This window comes from Pituophis catenifer, unplaced genomic scaffold, assembly GCF_029215685.1.
Source record: "Pituophis catenifer annectens isolate HBS135680 unplaced genomic scaffold, rPitCat1.0.hap2 SCAF_16, whole genome shotgun sequence".
Taxonomy (NCBI): Eukaryota; Metazoa; Chordata; class Lepidosauria; order Squamata; family Colubridae; genus Pituophis; species Pituophis catenifer.
The window spans coordinates 12,796,192-12,817,514 of NW_027256896.1; the positions used below are offsets into that span (position 1 = coordinate 12,796,192).

General features: G+C 37.9%; 1 protein-coding gene across 1 annotated transcript in view; it reads left to right on the forward strand.

Moving 5' to 3' along the window:
* Nucleotides 1-2,635: 2,635 nt before the first annotated feature.
* Nucleotides 2,636-21,323, forward strand: part of MRTFB (myocardin related transcription factor B) — a 56,441-nt gene continuing 37,753 nt past the window's right edge. Inside the window, exon 1 of the mRNA XM_070955330.1 lies at nucleotides 2,636-2,789. Coding sequence (XP_070811431.1) covers nucleotides 2,636-2,789 — 154 coding nt within the window. The remainder of the gene's footprint in view (nucleotides 2,790-21,323) is intronic.

A 21,323-nucleotide genomic window follows, 5' to 3' on the forward strand; every position in this document is an offset into this window, starting at 1 on the left:
TTTCTTTTCTTTTCTTTTCTTTTCTTTTCTTTTCTTTTCTTTTCTTTTCTTTTCTTTTCTTTTCTTTCCTTTTCTTTCCTTTCCTTTCCTTTCCTTTCCTTTCCTTTCCTTTCCTTTCCTTTCCTTTCCTTTCCTTTCCTTTCCTTTCCTTTCCTTTCCTTTCCTTTCCTTTTCCTCTCCTCTCCTCTCCTCTCCTCTCCTCTCCTCTCCTCTCCTCTCCTCTCCTCTCTTCTCTTCTCTTCTCTTCTCTTCTCTTCTCTTCTCTTCTCTTCTCTTCTCTTCTCTTTAGCACTTATATACCGCTTCATAGTGCTTTTTACAGCCCTCTCTAAGCGGTTTAGAGAGTCAGCATATTGCCCCCAATAATCTGGGTCCTGTCCTCCCCTCCCCTCCCCTCCCCTCCCCTCCCCCTCCTCTCCTCTCCTCTCTGCAACGAATATGCTGATTATATAAATGCAGGTAGTTCTTGACTTGAAACCAGTCTCTTAACCATTTGAAGTTGTAACAGACTCAAAAAAAGTTACTTGTGACTCTTGTTTGAAATTATGAGTGCTGCATCTCCCCCGTGGTCCCACGATTGCACTTTGGGTACTCAGCAATAGGCATGCATTTATGAGCAGTTGCTGTGTCCCATGGACACATGATCACATTTTGCAATCCCCACCCCCATTTTCCGTCAAAAAACCCCACTCATTGGATAAAATGGATTCACGCTTATGACCATGTTGGCCTGTCTCTTTTCATATATTTCTTCAGTCACTTTGTCTCAGTTTCTCAAGTTTTAAAAAAGGATTATGTACATGCTTGCATTACCGTTTATTTTGTTTCTGAATTGGTGTCTGTTTGGTTTTATTCTGTACTTAAAACAATGCAGTAGATTGATGGTCTTCTCTGGCAACCAAGAATTCCACCTTGCTCTGCATAACATCTAGATTTGAGCAGCGGTTCGTCTCGTTTATTATTTTGTTTCTAAATGTCTAAATACTTGGGTTTAGCCAAATAAGAATGCCAGATTAACCTCCCTATAGTCTTAAAAATAAAATAGCGAAGAAAGAAAGTGAAAAGGGGAAGAAAAATACATTCTCAGGCACCGGTTTTTAACATTGTTGTCATCCGTTTATAATGTTGTGATGGCAATGGGTTTCTTAGGAAGGGCTGACTAAGCTCTTAGAGCCCAAGGTTGTTCCGTACATCATAGCTTGTGCCTGCTTATTTTAAGTAGCTAGTTATGTTAAGAGAATATTCAGTGAAGTCATCTAGCTACCTGAAGTTACTAGGATAATTAATATTATGCAAAGCATTTTGGAAACAACACTTTTGTGTTATTGTATTTTTCTGGCTATAGCAAGATTTTCCCCATAGAATCAAAGCTGTGCTCAAATTTATCCTGAAATGAAGGAATATCATGTATGAGAGGTTTCCCCCCCTTCTCTCTCTCTCTCTCTCTCTCTCTCTCTCTCTCTCTCTCTCTCTCTCTCTCTCTCTCTCTCTCTCTCTCTCACACACACACACACACACACACACACTTTTAATTTTGGGCAGCAGAAGGATTCTGGGATTTTTATTCCAATCCAATGCCCCTTTTTGCTAAGCTACATTCTTTCAACAGATTCCTAACCTCGGCCTTATAACCAACATGGTTTGTTTTTAATTAGTCACAATTTAGCAAAAGCCAAGAACTCGGTGTTCTGTCAAGGCTGAATTATCTGTATTATGTTTATAGGAGGTCCTTTGACTGGATTGAAGAGGAAGTATGCTGACAAAGCTGCTAAAGAAAAATTATAGTACCGATGTTCCGTAGATACATATAGTATTATTCATCAAGAGATGATAATTAAACACAATTTATTTTCAGCTGCGCTATTTGACTATTTGTGCATTGTTGGTTATTTTTATTATAAAATGGAAGAAGATGCAATACTGTATATGTTGCACATTGGACTAATCTGAAGTAATCTGCTAGCAGGATCCACATGACAGAATTTACTTGTTTTGGGGATAGTTTGGTACCTATCCTCACCTTTGGTTTGTATATCATGATTGATAGTGCATTAATCCAGCCAACTGTGTCTTAATCAGACCATGGTTTAGTGCAAGGAAACAAACCATTCGCTTACTGGAAGGTGTGTTTAACAGATAAGTCCATGTGAAAGAATAATTTTAATTAACTGATTTGAAGAGATAAATCACATGTTATTAAAAGATAATAAATTCATCACAGAAATGGATTCTCCTACCCATTAAGATTGTAAGCCTCAAAAAACTGAAACCCATAGCCACAAACATGGAGTTTGGGGATAGAGTTTGTCCACATGTACAAGCAAGGCAGAGGACATGGGCTAGCATCCACAGGATTGATTTTAGTCATAAAAATGAGCGGAGCATTTTCGAAGCAAGAACATATTTTTAAGTGGCTGAGATTGTTTGAGCTGGAGAAACAGAATTTACAGCCATTTACTATCTGCATACAAGAGTAGAAAAATACATGGTGCAAATCATGAAGAGTGCTGGCTCTTAAACTGAAGAGATTCTCCTGGATCTGGTTGAAGTAGCTGAATATTTGTAATTATTCTTTGTGAACAGCTTTGCCAATAAGTCATTTTCTGTTGTCACTATCTCTAGTTGCTAGACCACAATGGAACATAAGGGGACAGTGGACCCGGAAGATGATTTGACATTATTACCACGCCTTGCGCCTAGTCCTCACAGTGAAGCAGTGGCCCACGAATTTCAAGAACTCTCTTTGCAACCAAACCAATATTTACCTCCTCTCAATGAAAGGAAGAGTGGTAAGTACGCCGTGTGGCTGATGCCATGCTTAATATTTTGATCTAAGTCAGCCATTCTTTGGGTTTATGCCCATTTCCAAGATCAATGGCTCAGTGTTCTATAATGTTGCAGAAAATGGGTCACATTACTCTGTCATAAACATGGGGGGATTTCCAGATGCAGCGATCCTCCAGTGCTTATATATAATGTATTAATTACTCATGTAGGCAACACTCAGCTAATGAACACTCCCTATATTTTAATATCCAGTTTTGGAATGTTCGTTTCATTGGTCATTTATAGAACTTAACGGATGTTTGTTTTCATGTCTTCCTTCACTGTTTCTTTTGGCAAGAAAAACAGGAGGTTTAATCAGGGCATGTCTAGTCTGAAAACTCAACATGTTTCCATTTGGTGTGGTCTTCATTCTTCGCATCTGTTTGGGAAAACACACACTTGCATATGTGGTCTTTTACTGTTGCATGCTTATCTGGTGATTTCCTATGAAATATCAGGGTTTGTATTGGAAATCTCCATGACATCAGATCTTCCAACTTTGCCTATTCCTAATAGTGAATTTAATTCTGTTTAACTACCTTTTTAATGTATCTCATGGAGGTAGCTGTGGAGGGAATTTCCAGGGAATTGGAAATGATGTGTTAAAGAGGAGTAATAAACTTCAGTTTCTGTATCAGCTCAACAGTGGTGAGACAGTAGTCTGCACCAGTGTGGCTGATGCTTTCATTAAAGTCAGATAGCAGTAGTGCATGTAATGTAGTAACTGTTTTAGATTGTGGGACCATGATTTTATTTATGTCCCATTGAAAACATTTTAATGCAGTCCTCATTCAGACAGTTATCTTCATCTTCTCAGATAACACCAAAGATAATATAGTTCTAGAGCCTGTTTTTAAGGAGTCAATATTTACTTGAGAATGAACCATTAAAACAATAGTCCTGCATAACTTATTGGGAAGTCTAACTAAGCAGAGGGAACCAATTTGCTTATAACTGCAGTATTTCTAATATTCCTTGGCTTTGTCCTCTTCCAGCAAAGGGAAATTGGCTTTGCTCAAAGAAGTTCTAACAAGTCCATTCAGATCTTGAAAATGTTTGCTTAGAATGTATAGCTTATAATTGGCAATGTATCCTAAACTCTCTGGATTTCTTCCAATAAGCTTTTCATCCTAGTTTTCAAGCAGGTTTTATTATAATCTCTTTTGCAGCCTGAAATGGATTATTCATCCTTTGCTTGTTGTGACTTGATTTTTCACTTCATATTAAGAATCAACAGTTTATTATTGGGGGAGAGGGGCGGTGACAAAAAACCAAAAAAACCCTCAAAGCCATTCTTTATAATGTTGGCAGAATTGCTTGTGTACAAAAATTTTGATTAAAAACTACAGGTCAAATAGTGACAGGTTCCATTTTTTTTAAAAAAAATCATTTTTTATACTCAATATTTACTTCTTTCATTTCAGTCTTCCTATTTGACTGAAAATCTATTCTGACAGGAATCTCTTTATGTCTTTAACAATACAAATAGAAATGGGCAAGAAATGGAGGTAGTGACAGATTTTATTTTCCTGGGCTCCAAGATCACTGCAGATGGGGACTGCAGCCAAGAAATTAAAAGATGTTTGCTCCTGGGGAGGAAAGCTATGGCAATGTCAGACAGCATACTAAAAAGCAGAGACATCACCCTGCCAACAAAAGTGTGTATAGTCAAGGCTATGGTTTTCCCAGTTGCAATGTATGGCTGTGAAAGTTGGACCATAAGAAAGGCTGAGCGCCAAAGAATTGAGGCCTTTGAACTATGGTGCTGGAGAAGACTCCTACAAGTCCCTTGGACTGCAAGGCCATCAAATCTGTCAGTCCTAGAGGAGATCAACCCTGACTGCTCTTTAGAAGGCCAGATCCTGAAGAGGAAACTCAAATACTTTGGCCACCTAATGAGAAGGAAGGACTCACTGGAGAAGAACCTAATGCTGGGAACGATGGAGGGCAAAAGAAGAAGGGGATGACAGAGAATGAGGTGGCTGGATGGAGTCACTGAAGCAGTTGGCATGAGCTTAAATGGACTCCAGAGGATGGTAGAGGACAGGAAGACCTGGAGGAACGTTGTCCATGGGATCGTGATGGGTCGGGCACAACTACGCAACTAACAACAAAAGTATCAGATGGAATACATTGTGTGAAGCCCAGCTCTTTTTTTTTTTTGGACCTGATTTTAATACATCACCTATTATTGCAGCAACTCATTGATCAGCTCTGTCCTTTGGGCTTCTTTAATGGAGGTTGATCCAATGTATTTTTTTCCATTGCTGCCTTACTTTGAAATACAGAGTGTGAAAACAATGTTGTATATCTTGCCAACGGGAATTCATTGTGTCATGAGGCATTGCCTTGTTTTTGTCATAAAAACGCAGGCTTCAAGTTCATTTATCTTCTCAGCATGAACTTAGGAAATGCAGTATGTTAAGTTATCCAGAGTCCATAGGGAATTCTGCACAAATTAGAAGTGGTCTAAAAGGAAGTATGACATTTTCTGGCCTCTGAGCTAGTTGTTGTTTTATATAGTTGAGTACAAATCAACTGTTGGTGAGGCCAGTCTTCCAAAAATATAATTCCTCTAAAGTCTTTCATCAAAAAGCTTTTAGTACTGATCCGAGATTTTGATTTTGAAAGTGGCTTTGCTTACAGTTAGTCTTCAAATTCTTTACTCTCCAGCTTTCATTTTAAAAATCACTGTTTTTAACCTTTATAATCCCAAATCCACAGAGACGCAGTTCTTCCCATGGTCTTTAAATGTGGAAAACAAAAATTGTTGCAAACAAATTGATAACCTGATACGCAAGGCTATCTTTTAAATCCAGTTCTGTTGTTTTTAAAGTTTTGATTTTTTTTAAATTATTGTTATTTAAGCCATACTTCTTTGATCAATGCTGTTCCATGATATAAATACAAAATCGCAACATGTAGTGAAATTCACTGTAAATTAAATTCACTTGGGGTCCAGTATGGTAAAAATCGACGGGAAGGAAACTGTGACGTGTGAATCATTTTGTCAATTTGTGTCTTTTATCTAAGCAATGACGTCTCTTAGCTTATAAGAAATGTGGAGGCAGATCTTGTATGTACTATTTCCCATTTAGCCTGTCATTGTCCTCAGGACTGCCAGTTCCCACAATTCCAGCATTCCCTAGGCATCTGTCAGTGTCTGCAAGGAACAAATTTCAAATATTAAAGCATGTGAAAAGACCCACAGGCCAAGCTCCAGTGGTCTCCAGAGAACTGACCTCTAAAATCAACTCTCTGCTGACATTTTCACAGGCTTCTTAAAAGAATTTCTGTAGAGTCATTCCTTTTGGTAAACACTTAAGCTAAATCTCTGTCACTTTTAGTGAGATTTATTATGGACTCTGTCCCTTTGCTTTAACAAAATAACTAGAAATGCAATTTGATGTCCAAATTTTAACAGTAAAAAAGAAAAGAAAAAATTATATGGATATTAATATTCAATCTTCATGTAAATTTCCAGACCTTTTTTGTGTGTGGATAAAAACATTGTTTATTTGGAGATCAGTTTAGCATTTCCCCAAAGGATATCTCTCAATTCAGGATGTTCCTTTTCCTGAAGTATTAAAAAAAAAAGCTTGAGTGTAGCGATTGGATGAATGAAGTTTCAAACATTTTCTGTAAAATGGCTTTTAAGAATGCCATGATATCCTATAAATGACCTAACAGAAAACAGTAACAGGAAATAAACTTCCAATGAGTTGGATTGTTTTTACTTCATGTGAAAAATGGGTTGCAACTTAATATATTTAACCGAGGCAAGTAAATAAAACGCAGAAATAAAATAGGGCTGTGAATAAACTTGTCATGAAGATTGCTGGATATTTATGATTGGGCAGAATGGAGAAGCTTGACGTTATGTTCGGTAAGCAAATGTGAGGTATATGGTTTGTTTGTAAAACACTTATGGGGAAAGCCCATTTAAATGCGACATCAAAGTGAGAGTGGCAGTAGATTTTTTAGACATTTGTCTCACACCATGAGGTCATTGGAATATCATCTTCCTTAGGGCAAATAGCAGCCTGGAGGAGGGAAGATTTTAAACAAGAACTCTGTGTGTGTGTGTGAGAGAGAGAGAGAGAGAGAGGGAAAGAAAGAGAAAGAGAGAGATTCCTTCTGCCCACAGAACAGGTCTGATTTGTCCTATCTATATGTTATGTTTACTGCTTTGGAAGGAAAGCGGGATATTGAACTAACGCCTAGGTACAATAAGCTTTGAAGCCATTGTACTCTTAGTTAATAAAACTAAAATGTTAATTTTTAAAAGCTGAATATTTTTGGTTTCTATCACTCAGTCAAACCAAGAATCTTTTTAGGTTACATTCGTAAGACTTGTCAGAGAAATATTTTTAGAATGTCCCTCTTCCTCATCCCCAATTGAGGAAAGGATGCTGGGTTTTTTTTCATATCGGCCTTGTAAAACTTGTGAGTAATATTGTTTCCTTGATAGAAAGTCCCATAATTGGTTAAAAGAGAGAGAGAGAGAGAAATTGATAAGCTTATCTGTTTGGAAAAGAACTTCAAGTATCGGTTTATGGATTCTGTCTAGGATCAGCAGTAAGGTTTGTGTCCTAAGAAGTGGAGCTAATTAACTCACAATCAAGAGGTATATAAATCTCCTGTCTGCTGTGTCATCTTTAGCTTTAATTTCATTTAAAAGAGTCTTCTATCAGAATCTTTAAAGCGCTGCTCAAAAGTTGGGAAGTCAGTTTGAGCAATCCTGAGTAATCTCTTTATCTGGAAGGACTCAGTTAGTAGTTTTCCAGCAAATGTCATAGTTGCTCAACCAGTTTCAGCATCTCCGGATGGAATAATAGGTTTCTTTCACGCAGCAGGGTAATCTCTCTTTAGATTGTATGCCTCCAAATAAATTCTATTATTAACAGACCGAAGCTCTTCTTTGCATGATGTAATCTTCATTTCTGCATTCTATGAAGCTGAGCTGTGTGATCTGATGGCATTGCAAAAACATTTTACTAGCCTATTATCTAGCAGCTATGTAAATGTTTTAAATGAACAAATAAATCTTGAACAGATAGGAGATTAGTGGCATGTCAAGATGAATACTGTATTAATAAGCTTCTAGGACAGACAAGCATTGGATATAGTAGGATGTGATATAGCAGTGACGAAGTTTGGATACAATGCATTTTAGAAACATGTTTTAAAGTATTTTTGCCACCACAGAGCAAGCAAGAGCCTTGGTAGTACAGTGGTCTAAGGCATCCTGTTATTAAGCTGGTTATTAAGACCAGCTGCCTGCAATTACTGCAGGTTCGAATCTCACCAAGGCTCAAGGTTGACTCAGCCTTCCATCCTTTCTAAGGTAGGTAAATTGAGGACCCAGTTGTGGGGGCAATAAGCTGACTTTGTATAAATATACAAAAGGATATTGCTGAGCACATTGTAAGCCGCCCTGAGTCTCCGGAGAAGGGCGGCATAGAAATCAAATTTAAAAAAAAAAAGATAAGAATCTAAGATGATACCAGGGCAATTGAAAAGCCTTTCCCAACACTTGGTATCCTACAGTGGCCACTGACATAAATCCAGGAAGCATGGAAATTATTGCCATTTCTCCCCAGTTGGTTCCACACAACAAATAATTAAGAAATTTTTTTTATTATGGAAACATTATTGTAATCACCACTGATAGCCCTATTTTCTATCAAATGAGCATCTATAATCACCTTTGGTGGCATGAGATTCTCCTTATAATTTAGTTTGGGGGGGGGGATTTTGAAGAAGAGAGACAGGAAATCCATGTAAATACGTGTTATGTGTCATACATGGTTCTGTACAATTCTAGCATATTTCCTTCCTTCTTTCTAAGCAAAAAAACCCCAGCATTTAATTGTGAGGGAACTCGATTCAAAACGGAAAGGGGGAATGAGTAGCTGTTTAAACAAACATGATGCTGTTGTTCGTAGGAAAGCAGAAATCCTGGGGAATTTTGCGTTTCTGCTCTCGCTGTCTCTATTTTTTAGAATTCTACATAAAAATCTAGTGTTTGTGATTGAGCTAGGTAGCATAAGAGTATTATAAGTAAATAAATAGAAGCCCTCCAACAAGTATGATAGAGAAATAATATGTGTCAGTGCTATAAGAACAAGTACAAATATTGGTAAAAGACTTTATTCAAGACCTAAACCTGCAATAAACACATTTGATTGGTCACAATTATGTTTAGTTCCTATTTTTTTGTTTGCTTTCTTTTTAAAACCCACCAATTTGAAACATTGTTCCTCAGTGAACCTGAAAATTCAATAGTGTACATATCGTCAGTCTTTTTCAGATACTTTCTTAACTTTTTCCATAAAGCTGTCCTTATTTACTTAACTGCATATTTATATCACCCCTTTCCCTCGGGGAGTTCAAGGCAGCCTACCAACCAGAATGACTTTTCGTGTGCGATGGGCAGCATATAAATTTAATAAATAATTAAATAAATAACAAAATCATGTCCTCTTCCAATTTTTCAATTACCCTTTGAAGTCAGATGGACTGTGAGTGACTTGCCCAGAATTACCCAGGATGCTTTCATCAAGGGAGAACTTCAATCTGCGTCCTTTTCTTTGCCTCCAAAACTACTATATCACAGCGGTCCTCACTTGTCTCTCATCTTCAGCTGCAAAAACAGATAAGGCTTGGCCAAAGAAAAACCCTACAGTTGTGAGAATGAATGATGCTTAGAGCCTTTGCTCTGAAGAGTGATGCTGCTAGAAATATCTCTTTAATTGTTGTTAGTTGCGAAGTCCTATCCGACCCATCGGGACCCCATGGACAACGTTCCTTCAGGCCTTCCTGTTCTCTACCATCCTCTGGAGTCCATTGAAGCTCATGCCGACTGCTTCAGTGACTCCATCCAGCCACCTCGTTCTCCCCTTCTTCTTTTGCCCTCAATCGTTCCCAGCATTAGGCTCTTCTCCAGTGAGTGAGTCCTTCCTTCCTTCTCATTAGGTTGCCAAAGTATCTGAGTTTCCTCTTCAGGATCTAGCCTTCTAAAGAGCAGTCAGGGTTGATATCTCTTTAATACTTACATTTATTATGGCCTGCTGTTTCTAATAGATCTCTGTTCTCCTTGCCCAGCAGTTAAAGAGTTAAATAAACCATTTTAATTGGAAGGTTTAATTTCATTTTAATTGGAAGGTTCCAGGGCTTGACTTTAAACTTGAGTGGCCCTTCAATGATGCCTTTTTTTTTCATGGGAGAATTTCTCTGTGGCTGGACAGACAATATTGTCTGTATCTTAACATTCTGAGCAAAGACAGAATTGATCATTATTTTCTAAATTGCATCATCCTGGTATATTCAGAATGATTCATCGGGTTCGAGGTATCTGCTGTTTATTTAAAACGCTTTGAATTCCATTATTTCTCTTCTCCATAGTTTTTGTGCTTCTCAGCGTCTACATACTTTGAAAGTATGTCATTATCCCTGTAAGTAAAATCTCCAGGCTTCTTTCCTCTCCCAGATAAATTCCACTTTCATTTTCGTGGTTAAAAAAAAAGAGAGAGCAAAACTTGTCTTTATTTTAGGACACCTGATGGAAACTCATTTTACAATTTCTTCTTTAAAATGTATTTGAAAAGATACTTCATGTTTTTTTTGGGGGGGGAGGGGGGAAGGTCAATTTTGAAATGGCAGCATCTCTTTGCACTAAGCAAGCAGTCAAAAGAAAACTCTTCGGCTGTTGCAATTATGCCAGCATTTCCATTAAGGCAGGAATAACTTCATTTGCGCGAATGCCAAGCCTTCTGTCAAACTGTGCTGTTAATGTTACTTGATAAAATGTTCTTGCTTTGAAACGGTGTGGTGAAAATTGGCATGCCTGGGGTCTTTTCAAAAGACGGCCTTCTTCCTTTAAACATGTCTTCTGTAGGGTGGTTTTTTTTAAAAAAAAAATACCTGTACACTGGAATACTTAATGAAATTAGCAATAGCAATAGCCCTTAAACTTATATACCGCTTCACAGTGCTTTACACAGCCCTTTCTCTAAGCTATGTACAGAGTCAGTATATTGCCTCCAGCAATCTGGGTCCTAATTTTATGGACCTTGGAAGGATGGAAGGCTGAGTCAATGGCAACAGCAGTAGTACTTAGACTTATATACCGCTTCACAGTGCTTTACAACCCTTTCTCTAAGCGGTTTACAGAGTCAATATATTGCCTCCAGCAATCTGGGTCCTAATTTTATGGACCTCGGAAGGATGGAAGGCTAAGGCCAGAGCTGGTTGAAACCCTTTGCTACATGTGGCATTCTTTTTTCTTAGATTTTTTTCAGTGTAATAAAATATACAAAACAAACAAAAGCAAAGACAGAAAATAAGAAATAGAGAGAGAAAAAAAGTTTTTATTTAAAGGGGGGGGGGAATCCATACAATCATGCTTTCCATCCTTCTTTCTATCAAATAAATATCATTTTAAACCTTTCCTCAACCTCTTTATCCATATACGGATTCCAGTCTTTTTTTTTTTTTTAAGTCTATCCTTTTTTTTTTCTCTGACCAAATCAGCTTCACTATTTCTGCAAGCTCGGTTAATTTTTACAAATGTGACATTCCTAACATGGTAACAAATGTATTGCATTTAATATATTTAATTATCATCTTATTCTGTATTTTTTTCAAGAGGACATTAAATGTGAAGGAGAATTTAGATCTAACTATGTCCTGCACTGAACCAGGCGCTCTTTTGGTGATAACTGCCTATGTTTGTCTGTCCTGTGCTTGAATATATACAGAAGAGTTTCATAGCAGGAAAATAATCTTGTTTCCATGGAGACTTTGAACTGTTCTTCTGCAAATTCTGTTGCAATCATTCTGTGAATTTTACTTCAGATTTCCTTTATTTATAGTGTTTTGCTCAATTGTCTGATTTGTTTATAATTGCTAAGATTTAAATTATAACTCTTGAGTGTCTAATGTTGATTTCCCAATGATTATAAGATTTTTTTTTACTGAAGAATTTGTTTGCAAGTTATCATTGTATATAAATGCACTTGTGGGTTGGAAGCAAGAGGCTGAATTGAAAAATCAATGCATTATGATGTATTTAATGACTAACAGAGTCTAAAGGAACTCACCTATATATTGAGAAAGCTAAGAGAGGTGGATCTAATCAGAATATTGGCTAGACTTGTAGTGAAGCATGCATAGTCATTAGTGGTCTTATGTATGCATATTTTGGTAAGTGCCAGCCTCTGATCCCAATTCAATTCTAATTTTATTTGTAGAAATGAGAAGCTGGCATTGTTTTTATTAACATGAAAGGATCTATACTTACGTATTTTTAGAAAATTGAACATGGGTGCATGACTGCCACCCAAAACTGTAGAATAAGGATCTGGTAATATCTCTCTGATTCAGAAACTCATTGTTTTGGAAATTCTGAGTTAAACCCTGAGTTAAAGAATACTAGGACTTTCACATAAGCTAATTTAAGCTTTCTGCTGTTAAATATAACATATTTCCTCTGAAAAATATTTTTTGCTGTTGGTGCTCTGTACTTTTTATTGCGAAACAAATAAATAAACCACTTTATGTAGTTGGAGACTTAGCCAGTGATGATGAGTTATCGTGGACTTAAGAGTTTTATTCTGGAATTGATTCTCTTGGAGGAGCCTTTCTTATTAATATGCATTGGTTGTGATGTCATTTTATGGTTCATAAATTATTGTCTCGTCTGCCTTCAGTCAATGAAATAGGCCGTCTACAAACAACTAATAACTAAATTCCAGGTGACTTCAGGGCATTGCTGTCAATCTACAAAATGACCTATTTACAATATACAGTACGAAGAGTTGAATTAATTTGTTGCTAGTGAGCTATGTCTTGCTTGTAGAAGCCCAAACATGTCTGAAAATCTCTTTAGCTCCCAAAATTACTGACTTAACAGTTTTTACAGAAAAGAGTTGTTTGTTTTGCCAGTAAGAAGTTAGCTAAAACAAGCTTCTTCTAAGAACAAGACATCTCAACTCAACCAGCAGCTACTCAATTGTAGCCTCGTAGTGTTTACCTCATGGATGATTATATGATTTTAATAAAATATCTGTCCATAAATTCATCTGGTATTTATTGACATTCCTTCTGGGAAGCCTTAGAAAAGACAATAAAAAATGAACGCGCGATTAAAGGATTGTCACTGTTGCTTCAGTTTTGGAATGGCTTCATAAAGGGATCTTCATTTTGATCTTACTATTTATACCCACTTTGAAAAACATTTCTCTTGTGTTTCCTGTTTCACTTTAAATTGTTCTGGCAAAGCTTGATGGTAACTCCATTGGGATAAAAATAGCATTAGCTAATTTGTAGGTGATGACCTTGGTTAGAAGAAAGTAATTATTTCTAAGTTTGTAAAAAAAAAGCTCTCTGAAAAGAAATAGCTACATTGAAAGATATGTGTGTAAAACTGCAATTCCTTTTCAACATTCCTTGTATCAGTCCCAAGGCTTTCCAGTCAGTACATTCAGATAATACATACTTTATCTTAATATGCTAAAAATCTTGAAACCAGAATAGCTAATGTAGATGTAAAAAGAGATTTAAGATAATGCTAGATTTAAATTTGTCCTACTAATCCAAAAATGTCTGTTATAGTTTATTTGGGGGGGGGGGGGACTGTATGGAGAATAATTACTTTAGTTTTTCTAGAGAAAATAATGGTTAAGGCTGACTTTTAAAAAATTCAGTGTTCGCTCCGATTAACTCTTTAAGAATGGGCTTAAATGTAAATATACAATTTATTATAGTGATCCATACAACACTGATTTATTAGTTGAATTAAAATTTGAACCCAGAACATAGGTGTAGTTGCTTATTGTATACTACTATAATTTTTTTTACATAACTCAAAAGTATATAAAGACTTGCATCAGAGTTTACTTTAATAATTTCTATGTCTTTGATGATGGGACATTAAAATCTAGAAAATGCAATGGAATTTTTTTAAAAAAAGTGTTTCCTTCTTCCCTTCCCTTCCCTTCTTAAAACATGTTAAGAACCCAAGTTTCTGTTACATTACCAAATTGTTATTTTTATCTGTTGAAGATAGGCAAAGCAGATACGTTACTTAAAATCAACACTATATGCATATCTCTTGCAATTAAATATCTGGGCCAACAAATGCTTTCCTTAAAAAATGAACTTGTAAAAATAATCATTTGGAGTAATTGTCTCAGCATTACACTGATCCTGCCAAATTTGATAGAGGTCCCTGGGGTATTTGTTTGTTTGTTTGTTTTACTGCAATTGCCAGGAAGACTTTTATTTAGGTCTATTTCTAACTTCTCAGCAGTGAGACTTGTTCTTCTCAAGCTCTAGTGAAGTAATGGGAAAGCGAAGTTGATTTATATACCAAAAGTGTTTTTGATGAGTAAGAAATCACCCTACGGTATACAAAAGAGTGTTTGTGCACTGATTCATCCCTTTAGGGTAGAAAGATGAGATCATCTCAGACACATATACTTGGTCAACATACGTTGTTCATGTTGCTAAAGGGGAGAATGAGTTCAAAATATATGACATGCATATTCCATATAGATCTATCAAGGCATTGTTCACAGTGATGTATGACCATTTCTGTCATGATAACCATAATTAAAGCAAATTCATATTTTAGAAATGCAGTATTTGAAATCCAAATTAATGCTCAGTGGAAAAATCTCTTGAATTTGTGCAGATGTTATATATATATACACACACAGAGAGAGACAGTAGAGGAAAACCCTGTAAATCCATAGTGGAAGTGTTGTGGCAGAGAATACTGAACTTAATTTTGAGGGTCTGGGGATATTTTGTATTATAAAAGTTGCCCATTTTTGCATGTTTTCAAAAAATATCTCTCTCTCTCTCTCTCTCTCTCTCTCTCTCTCTCTATCTATCTATCTCTATCTATCTATCTATATATATACACACACACACACACACACACACACACACACACACACACACACACACCTGTTTTCTCCAAAATAAGACATCCCCTGATAATAAGCCCAATTGGGCTTTTGAGCGCATGGCAATAAGGCCAAGCACTTATTTCAGGGTTCAAAAAAATATAAGACAGGGCCTTATTTTCGGGGAAACATGGTATATATGTCACACACACACACACACGTGTGTGTGTGTAAAATTAGTTACTCTCAAATTATTTGTTGTCTGATGGACATCATTTACTATTATTGACCATCTGTTAAACTCTTGAGTTGTTATGAGCCCGAGTCACTTTTTTTTTGTTTTTTTTTTGTTATCCAAATTTTCATTTGCCTCTAGTTTTTCAAAGTACAGGTAGTCCTTGAATTACGGCCGCAATTGAGGCCCAAATTTCTGTTGCTAAGTGCAACATTTGTTAAGTGAGTTTTGCTCCATTTTACGACCTTCTTGCCAGTGTTGTTATATGGGAACGACAGCAATCGTTAAGCTAGCAACACAGTTGTTAAATATATCTGGCTTCCCCATTGACTTTGCTTGTCAGAAGGCTGCAAAAGTGGATCACATGACCCCAGAACACTACAACCGTCATAAATATGAGACAGTTGTAAATCATCTGAATGTAAATCGCGTGACCATGGGGATGCTGCAGCGGTCGTAAGTGTAAAAAACGGTCATAAATTTCTTTTTTTCAGTGCCGTTGTAACTTTGAACGATCACTAAATGAACTGTTGTAAGTCGAGGACTACCTGTGTTAAGTCCTTCCCCAATGACTCTTGATTTCACAAGAGATCTGGAGGGCCCCGAGCCTGTTAACCTATTGGAAAGCTTTGAAGGGGCCGGGCTTTTAATGGTGCCTAACATGTTTGGGATTCTGATACAGTTTTAAGTGCCTGGGTTCCATTGAAATTGTAAGGGGGTATGGAAATTCCCTTATGCAGGAGCTCTTAAAGGACTGAAACGCAGACAAAAAGGCGAAAGTGTGAGGAACCAACTCAAAACAACCCTGCCTTGATTCTGTTTATTGTTTACTTATTTATTTATTGGTTCGATTTGTATGCCGCCCTTCTCCGGAGACTCAGGGTGGCTTACAATGCGTTAAGAAACAGCCTTCATACTTTCGTATATACCTGCTTAGTAGGGCTTTTGGCCCCCCCTAAGTGGTGTTCTTTTTATACAAAGTCAGCTTATTGCCCCCCCAATCCGGGTCCTCATTTTATCTACCTCGGAAGGATGGAAGGCTGAGTCAACCTTGAGCCTGGTGAGATTTGAACTTGCAGTAATTGCAGGCAGCTGGCAGCTAAGTGCTACTTAACAGCGCTTTAGTCTGCTGCGCCACCAAGGCTCCTTTTGATATAAGAGGGGCAAAGGGAAACTCTAGCAGGCTTTCAAGTTTCTGTTATTGTATCCAGAACAATAAAGAAATATTTTTGTGATTCTTGCGCTTTCTTTTTCCTGCTCCAGTTTATCTTGAAAAGCTAATAGAAATATTTTCTGAGTTACCCATAGCGTTCTCAGGAGTTTTCTCCAACATCAAAGTTCAAAAGCATTGATACTTTTCTCTCCAGCTCTCCAAAGATCATAATTTACATTTACTAATTATAACTGGATTGATTAACTTGTACGGAGAAGAAACCATGAATTTACTAAAGGGATTGGATCAACGTGTAGCATATTATATTGCTCCCAAAGTAGCAATAAAAATTAGCTGGCAGTAGAGCAAAAAAAAAAATAATTAAAAAAAATCATTTCCTTTTCTCTCAAAAATTGGTTTTGGTTGTACCACAATAATAATAAATTCCAGGGACCCATTAAGGAAAACTGTTTTCGCTGATTGGATGGCTTATTTTGGAAACTGCTTTTGATTACTAACTGAAAAGATTAAAAGGATGCTTACACTGAAAATAAGAGATTAAAAAGCCCAAAGAGGGGGAGGAGGTAGTTCTCTGGAGTGATTTAATGAGGATAAGTGCTGCAGCACAAAGAAAGTATTAGAATTTTTCTGCTTAAGAAATGTCATACAAAATTTTTTTTTAAAAAAAGAATAGAGGCACCATGAAGCTCATCCTAGAAGAGAGTTGCAAACCGTTTTATGTTACTTAGATGTCATTCAAATGTTGGAATTGCCTATTAATTCCTGGTCAACAAGATGGATTTTCGGCTAAATTAAATAATACCTTCCTTCCTCTTTATTATTTGTTTAATTTATATCTCGACTTTCAATACGGTGCTCAAGATTGTGTGTGTGTGTGTGTGTAAATACATACATAAATGCATAAATACATAGATATAGATATACTTATAGAGATGGATGGATGGAGAGAGAGAGAATGAATATATCCCCTAATTCTACTTTTCCCCACAATAAATCTGTAAGATAGATTGGTTATTGAGAGATGTCTATGGAGATTCTTCATTGTCCAGGTCATGATTGTCCCAAAGGTGCTTTTCCAAAAGACAACTGGACTTCCTTGTTTTTTTTTCCTTGAAAACTGAAGAAGCTTCTTGGATGGGAAGCAAAACCTTTTTAAGGAAAAAAAGAAAAACTAAGGAAGTCCAGTGGCCTTTTGGAAAAGCATCTTTGGATCATTGAGAGAAGAGAGCAACCTGCCCACGGGTGGGCTTCAAAATCTTTAGCAAGGGGTTCTCTGCCTGGTTGCAGGGTGGGCATGGCCTAGTCGGCCTCCTGTACCATGGGGGGGGGCGTTTTTGTCCTCCCCAGGCTCTGGAGGCTTTCCTCGAGCCTCTGGGAAGGCGAAAATGGCCTCCCCAAGCTCCAGAGGCCCTCTGGAGGCTGGAAACGAGCCCATTTCCAGCCTTCCCGAACTTCCAGTAGGCCCGTTTTTTGCCCTCCCTGAGCCTCAGTGCATGCCCTGCACTTACCTGCATCCAAAACGGGCATGGGGACTCCTGGGAGGGGCGGGGTGGGAGGGGCCAGCCAAGAGTGGGATTTGGGGGTTTTCCGAACTGCACAGAATCTTAGCTAGAGGTTCTCCCGAACCCCTGCGAACCCCCAGCAGCCCACCCCTGAACCCGCCCAAATTTACCCAGGGAGCTTGTGTGGCTGAGCTTAAAGGCTTCCTACTCCTTCCCCAGTACAGCATAACAGCTCTCCTCCTTTTATTTCTCTAAATCGCCTTTTCCCACCTGATCTAATGTTCCCGTGGCTTGCAACTGGTTCCTCTGCCTCCTCTGCAATTGGTGGTCCCCGTCTTATCCATAGCTCCATTTCCTCCTTTATTTTCCTTAATTTTTTTTTTTTTGCTTCTCCCAGTGGTGGGTTGATCCCTGTTCGGTCCGGTTCTAAAGAACCGGTAGTAAAACCGGCGGGAGGCTCCACCCACCTGTCACGACATCATCATGGGTGATCTGCGCATGCGCAAAAGCGCACACGTGCTCCTGCTGCAAACTGGTAGTACAGGTAAGTGGAACCCACCCCTGGCTTCTTCCATATTTTCTTTCCTAGGTCGGCTGTATCCTTTCCCCTCAGCTTTATGTTTTGCTTGGCTAAAGTCTGGATCTGTTGTTTTCTTGCGGACATTTCATTACCTGACTAGGTAACATCATCAGGGCTAGAAGGGAGTGGTGTTTGTTCTCTGTTGATATATAAGTGGCTTGCCCTCTCCGTGTTGGTGGGAGTGTTCTTGATGGTTGCTTGTTTAGACTGTTTGTTTGTTTGAATTGGTGGTTCCTTGATTGGGTGGTTGGTAGTTCCTTGGATTTATAGGTGTACAGAATGACTGTTGAAACAGAAAAAAAAATGGTCAGTGCTTGTACAATGAGCAAACCTCTGGGGTGGTAGCATATCTCTGTAGTGGTTTTTTTTTTTTTGTCTTTCAATATATTTCTATTCTAAGTTATATCACTTGAATCTGTATCCATACCGGAGCAGCTGTTTTGTTTTGCTTTGCTTTGCCTCTGAATAACAACGTGGAGCTTTTTTTGTTGCACAAGGGACATTGAAATGAACCAGGGTTGTGCGGGAGGAAATCTGTTTGTTGTTCTTGAGGGTCCCTACACGTGCCTATATTTCCTACTGACCGTTTTGAGGTGTGTTGATTGAGTGGGATGGTTGTCTACTCTCCAGGGAGGTTTGTAGAAAAAGGACTGTTTTTGCACAAAGGTGGTGAAGATTTTATTCCCATGTTGCTTTAAACAAGGGTGTGCGTGCGTGTGTGTGTGCATGTGCGGCTTCTTTCATTCTTTTTTGAGATTATTCCAGATTGCTCAGGCATTTTCTTTCCCCTGGTCCAGGTCAGCAAAATAGACCAGGAAAAAATGACCGGTAGATAGGTAAACACACAACATGTTAATACTCTATAATTGGCTAATCAGAGCTCACAGATCTGTGTCAATATAGTTTTAACTTATAACTGTTTTGGCTTATGTACAACCCTCTTTTCTATTAGAATACGTACAAGTCCTTTTTCTATTAGAATATTAATATTAGTCATCAATATTAGAAATCAAAGAAAGAACGCAACGCACCAGGCAGCCGAAAGTGTTTCCAAAAAAACCTTCCAAAAGAAGAGTCCCCAGTAGGAGTTTGTCATCTTAGGTGCAGCTTCGCCAAATGTTGCTCCTTCTGCAACAAGGCTGGGATTTATTTTTAACTGCTTGACTCAGTGTTTGTCAGATGATTCTGACCATCAAACTGCATATTGAATGCAAAGCAACCGGGAGAAGAACCAGGGTGGCTGAAAAGGGGAGGGATCCAGAGCAGTTGCCTGGGAAAGGAAGGTGGGGTTTGGGAGCTCAAGCCTTCCGCCCTCTCCAAGTGCTTTTAGTCATTTGAATATACTTTCGGGTCAAGCTGGGAAGCAAAGGCTAATGGCTGCTTTCAGATGCTCTAAAGACATAATTGCTCAATTATTGCCAAACTGACTGAAAGGAGCAGCATAATACCACCGGCTGGCTGGCTGGTAGATTGGTTTCTTTCCTTCGCTAGATGCTGCCTTTCTGAAGGAATCCCATCATGATCGATAGCTCCAAGAAGCAGCAGCAGCAGAGTTTCCCAGGGATTTTACCTTTTGAAGATATCGAATCCTTAAAGGGAAAGGAATGCCTTGACCCAGACATCCCGAAGTGTCTTAAGGAAGGTCAGTTCTGGGGGACGAGGAAGAAAAATACCCCGCATTAAATACTGCTTTATTTTTGAGGGGAGGCGTGTATCGATAAGCAGTTATGGAATTAATCTCTGCAAACCAGTAGTTATACAGTAAATGTGAAGAGGGGGGTGGAGGCATGGCTGTTCTCCAGTTCCAATTTTTGAAGCACAATTAATCTTTCAATGATGTACTTGCAGGGGTTTTGATTTGGTTTTACAGCCGAGACCATCCAGAGCAAATAGAACTTGAAGTATTTTTGTGGTATTGTGGCTGTTGATTTCTATTATAGCAGCTCCTGTTTTGATATAGCTTGGTCTTTTTGTCCGTGTATTATGCAGTTAAATTTTGTGATGCTTAGAGCCTTCTTACGTTATACGATTACAATAAAAATTACCAAGTAGGAAGATCTATAAATATTCAGTGATGCCATCTGAGCTAATGAGAACTGATGTGCAATAGTTTCAGGAGTAGGAAAATGTATTTTCATTCCCCAAATCAACATGTGCATGCGTTATATTTTGCAAGCTAAAGCATTTTTAGACGGTGGCAGAATTATTTTATCAAGTATTGGTCTTTCAGTATTGAATGCGAGCTACCTTGGTCTTCCATTTGTAATGCAAAGTTCTGATATACCTTTTCTCCTCCTCATATTTCCTCCAATACAGCTTCCTTTACAAATCTCAGTCTAGTTTTCCCTTTTGGAAAGGGCTGTGAAGTATTTGGTAGTGAGCCAGAGAACAGTGTTTGTTTCCTTTGATATACAATTGGCGCTTCCCTCAAACCAGATAATGTTTTTTTTCTTTCCTTCTAATCATACAAATATAGAAAATAACTCTGGCAAACATTGAGGAAACAGCAGCTGTGTTGTGGTCCATACTAGGCAGAAATATATATCTTAATGTTAAATTTTGCAATTGCATCCATTCCAATATTGAAAATTGTCTTCTATTTTTCATTGTCATCTTCCTTCAACATTTTTCTCGTATGAGCGGAAAGCAATACAAAAACAGGATGTCTGGAATATCCATAATTTAGTTCAAGACAATAGCTCTGCCTTACCATAGAAAGACATAATACTGTAGTTAATAAAAATATCAAGAGGAAACCTGCACTGGGAAAGTTGGAAGTAGTTTTTACTGGTTTTAAGACTTCTCTTACTGTTACCTTATATCTCTTCCTTATTATTACAATGGGGTATTTACTGGTATTCCTAAAATTTTCCTGCTAGAAAACCCAATGGACAGAGAAATAATTTGATTCGTCTCAATTTTTTTTTCCTTTTCTGTGACTACTGGTTATAGATAGATTGTGGAGATGATAATTAGATTGCAGCTGTCATTTCTTCCTGTCTGTTCTTGATAATCACCATAGCATCTCATTCTTTGTCCAAAGAGTTCAGAGTAGTATATTTTTCATGCAGTAGGTTAGACTGAGATGGGC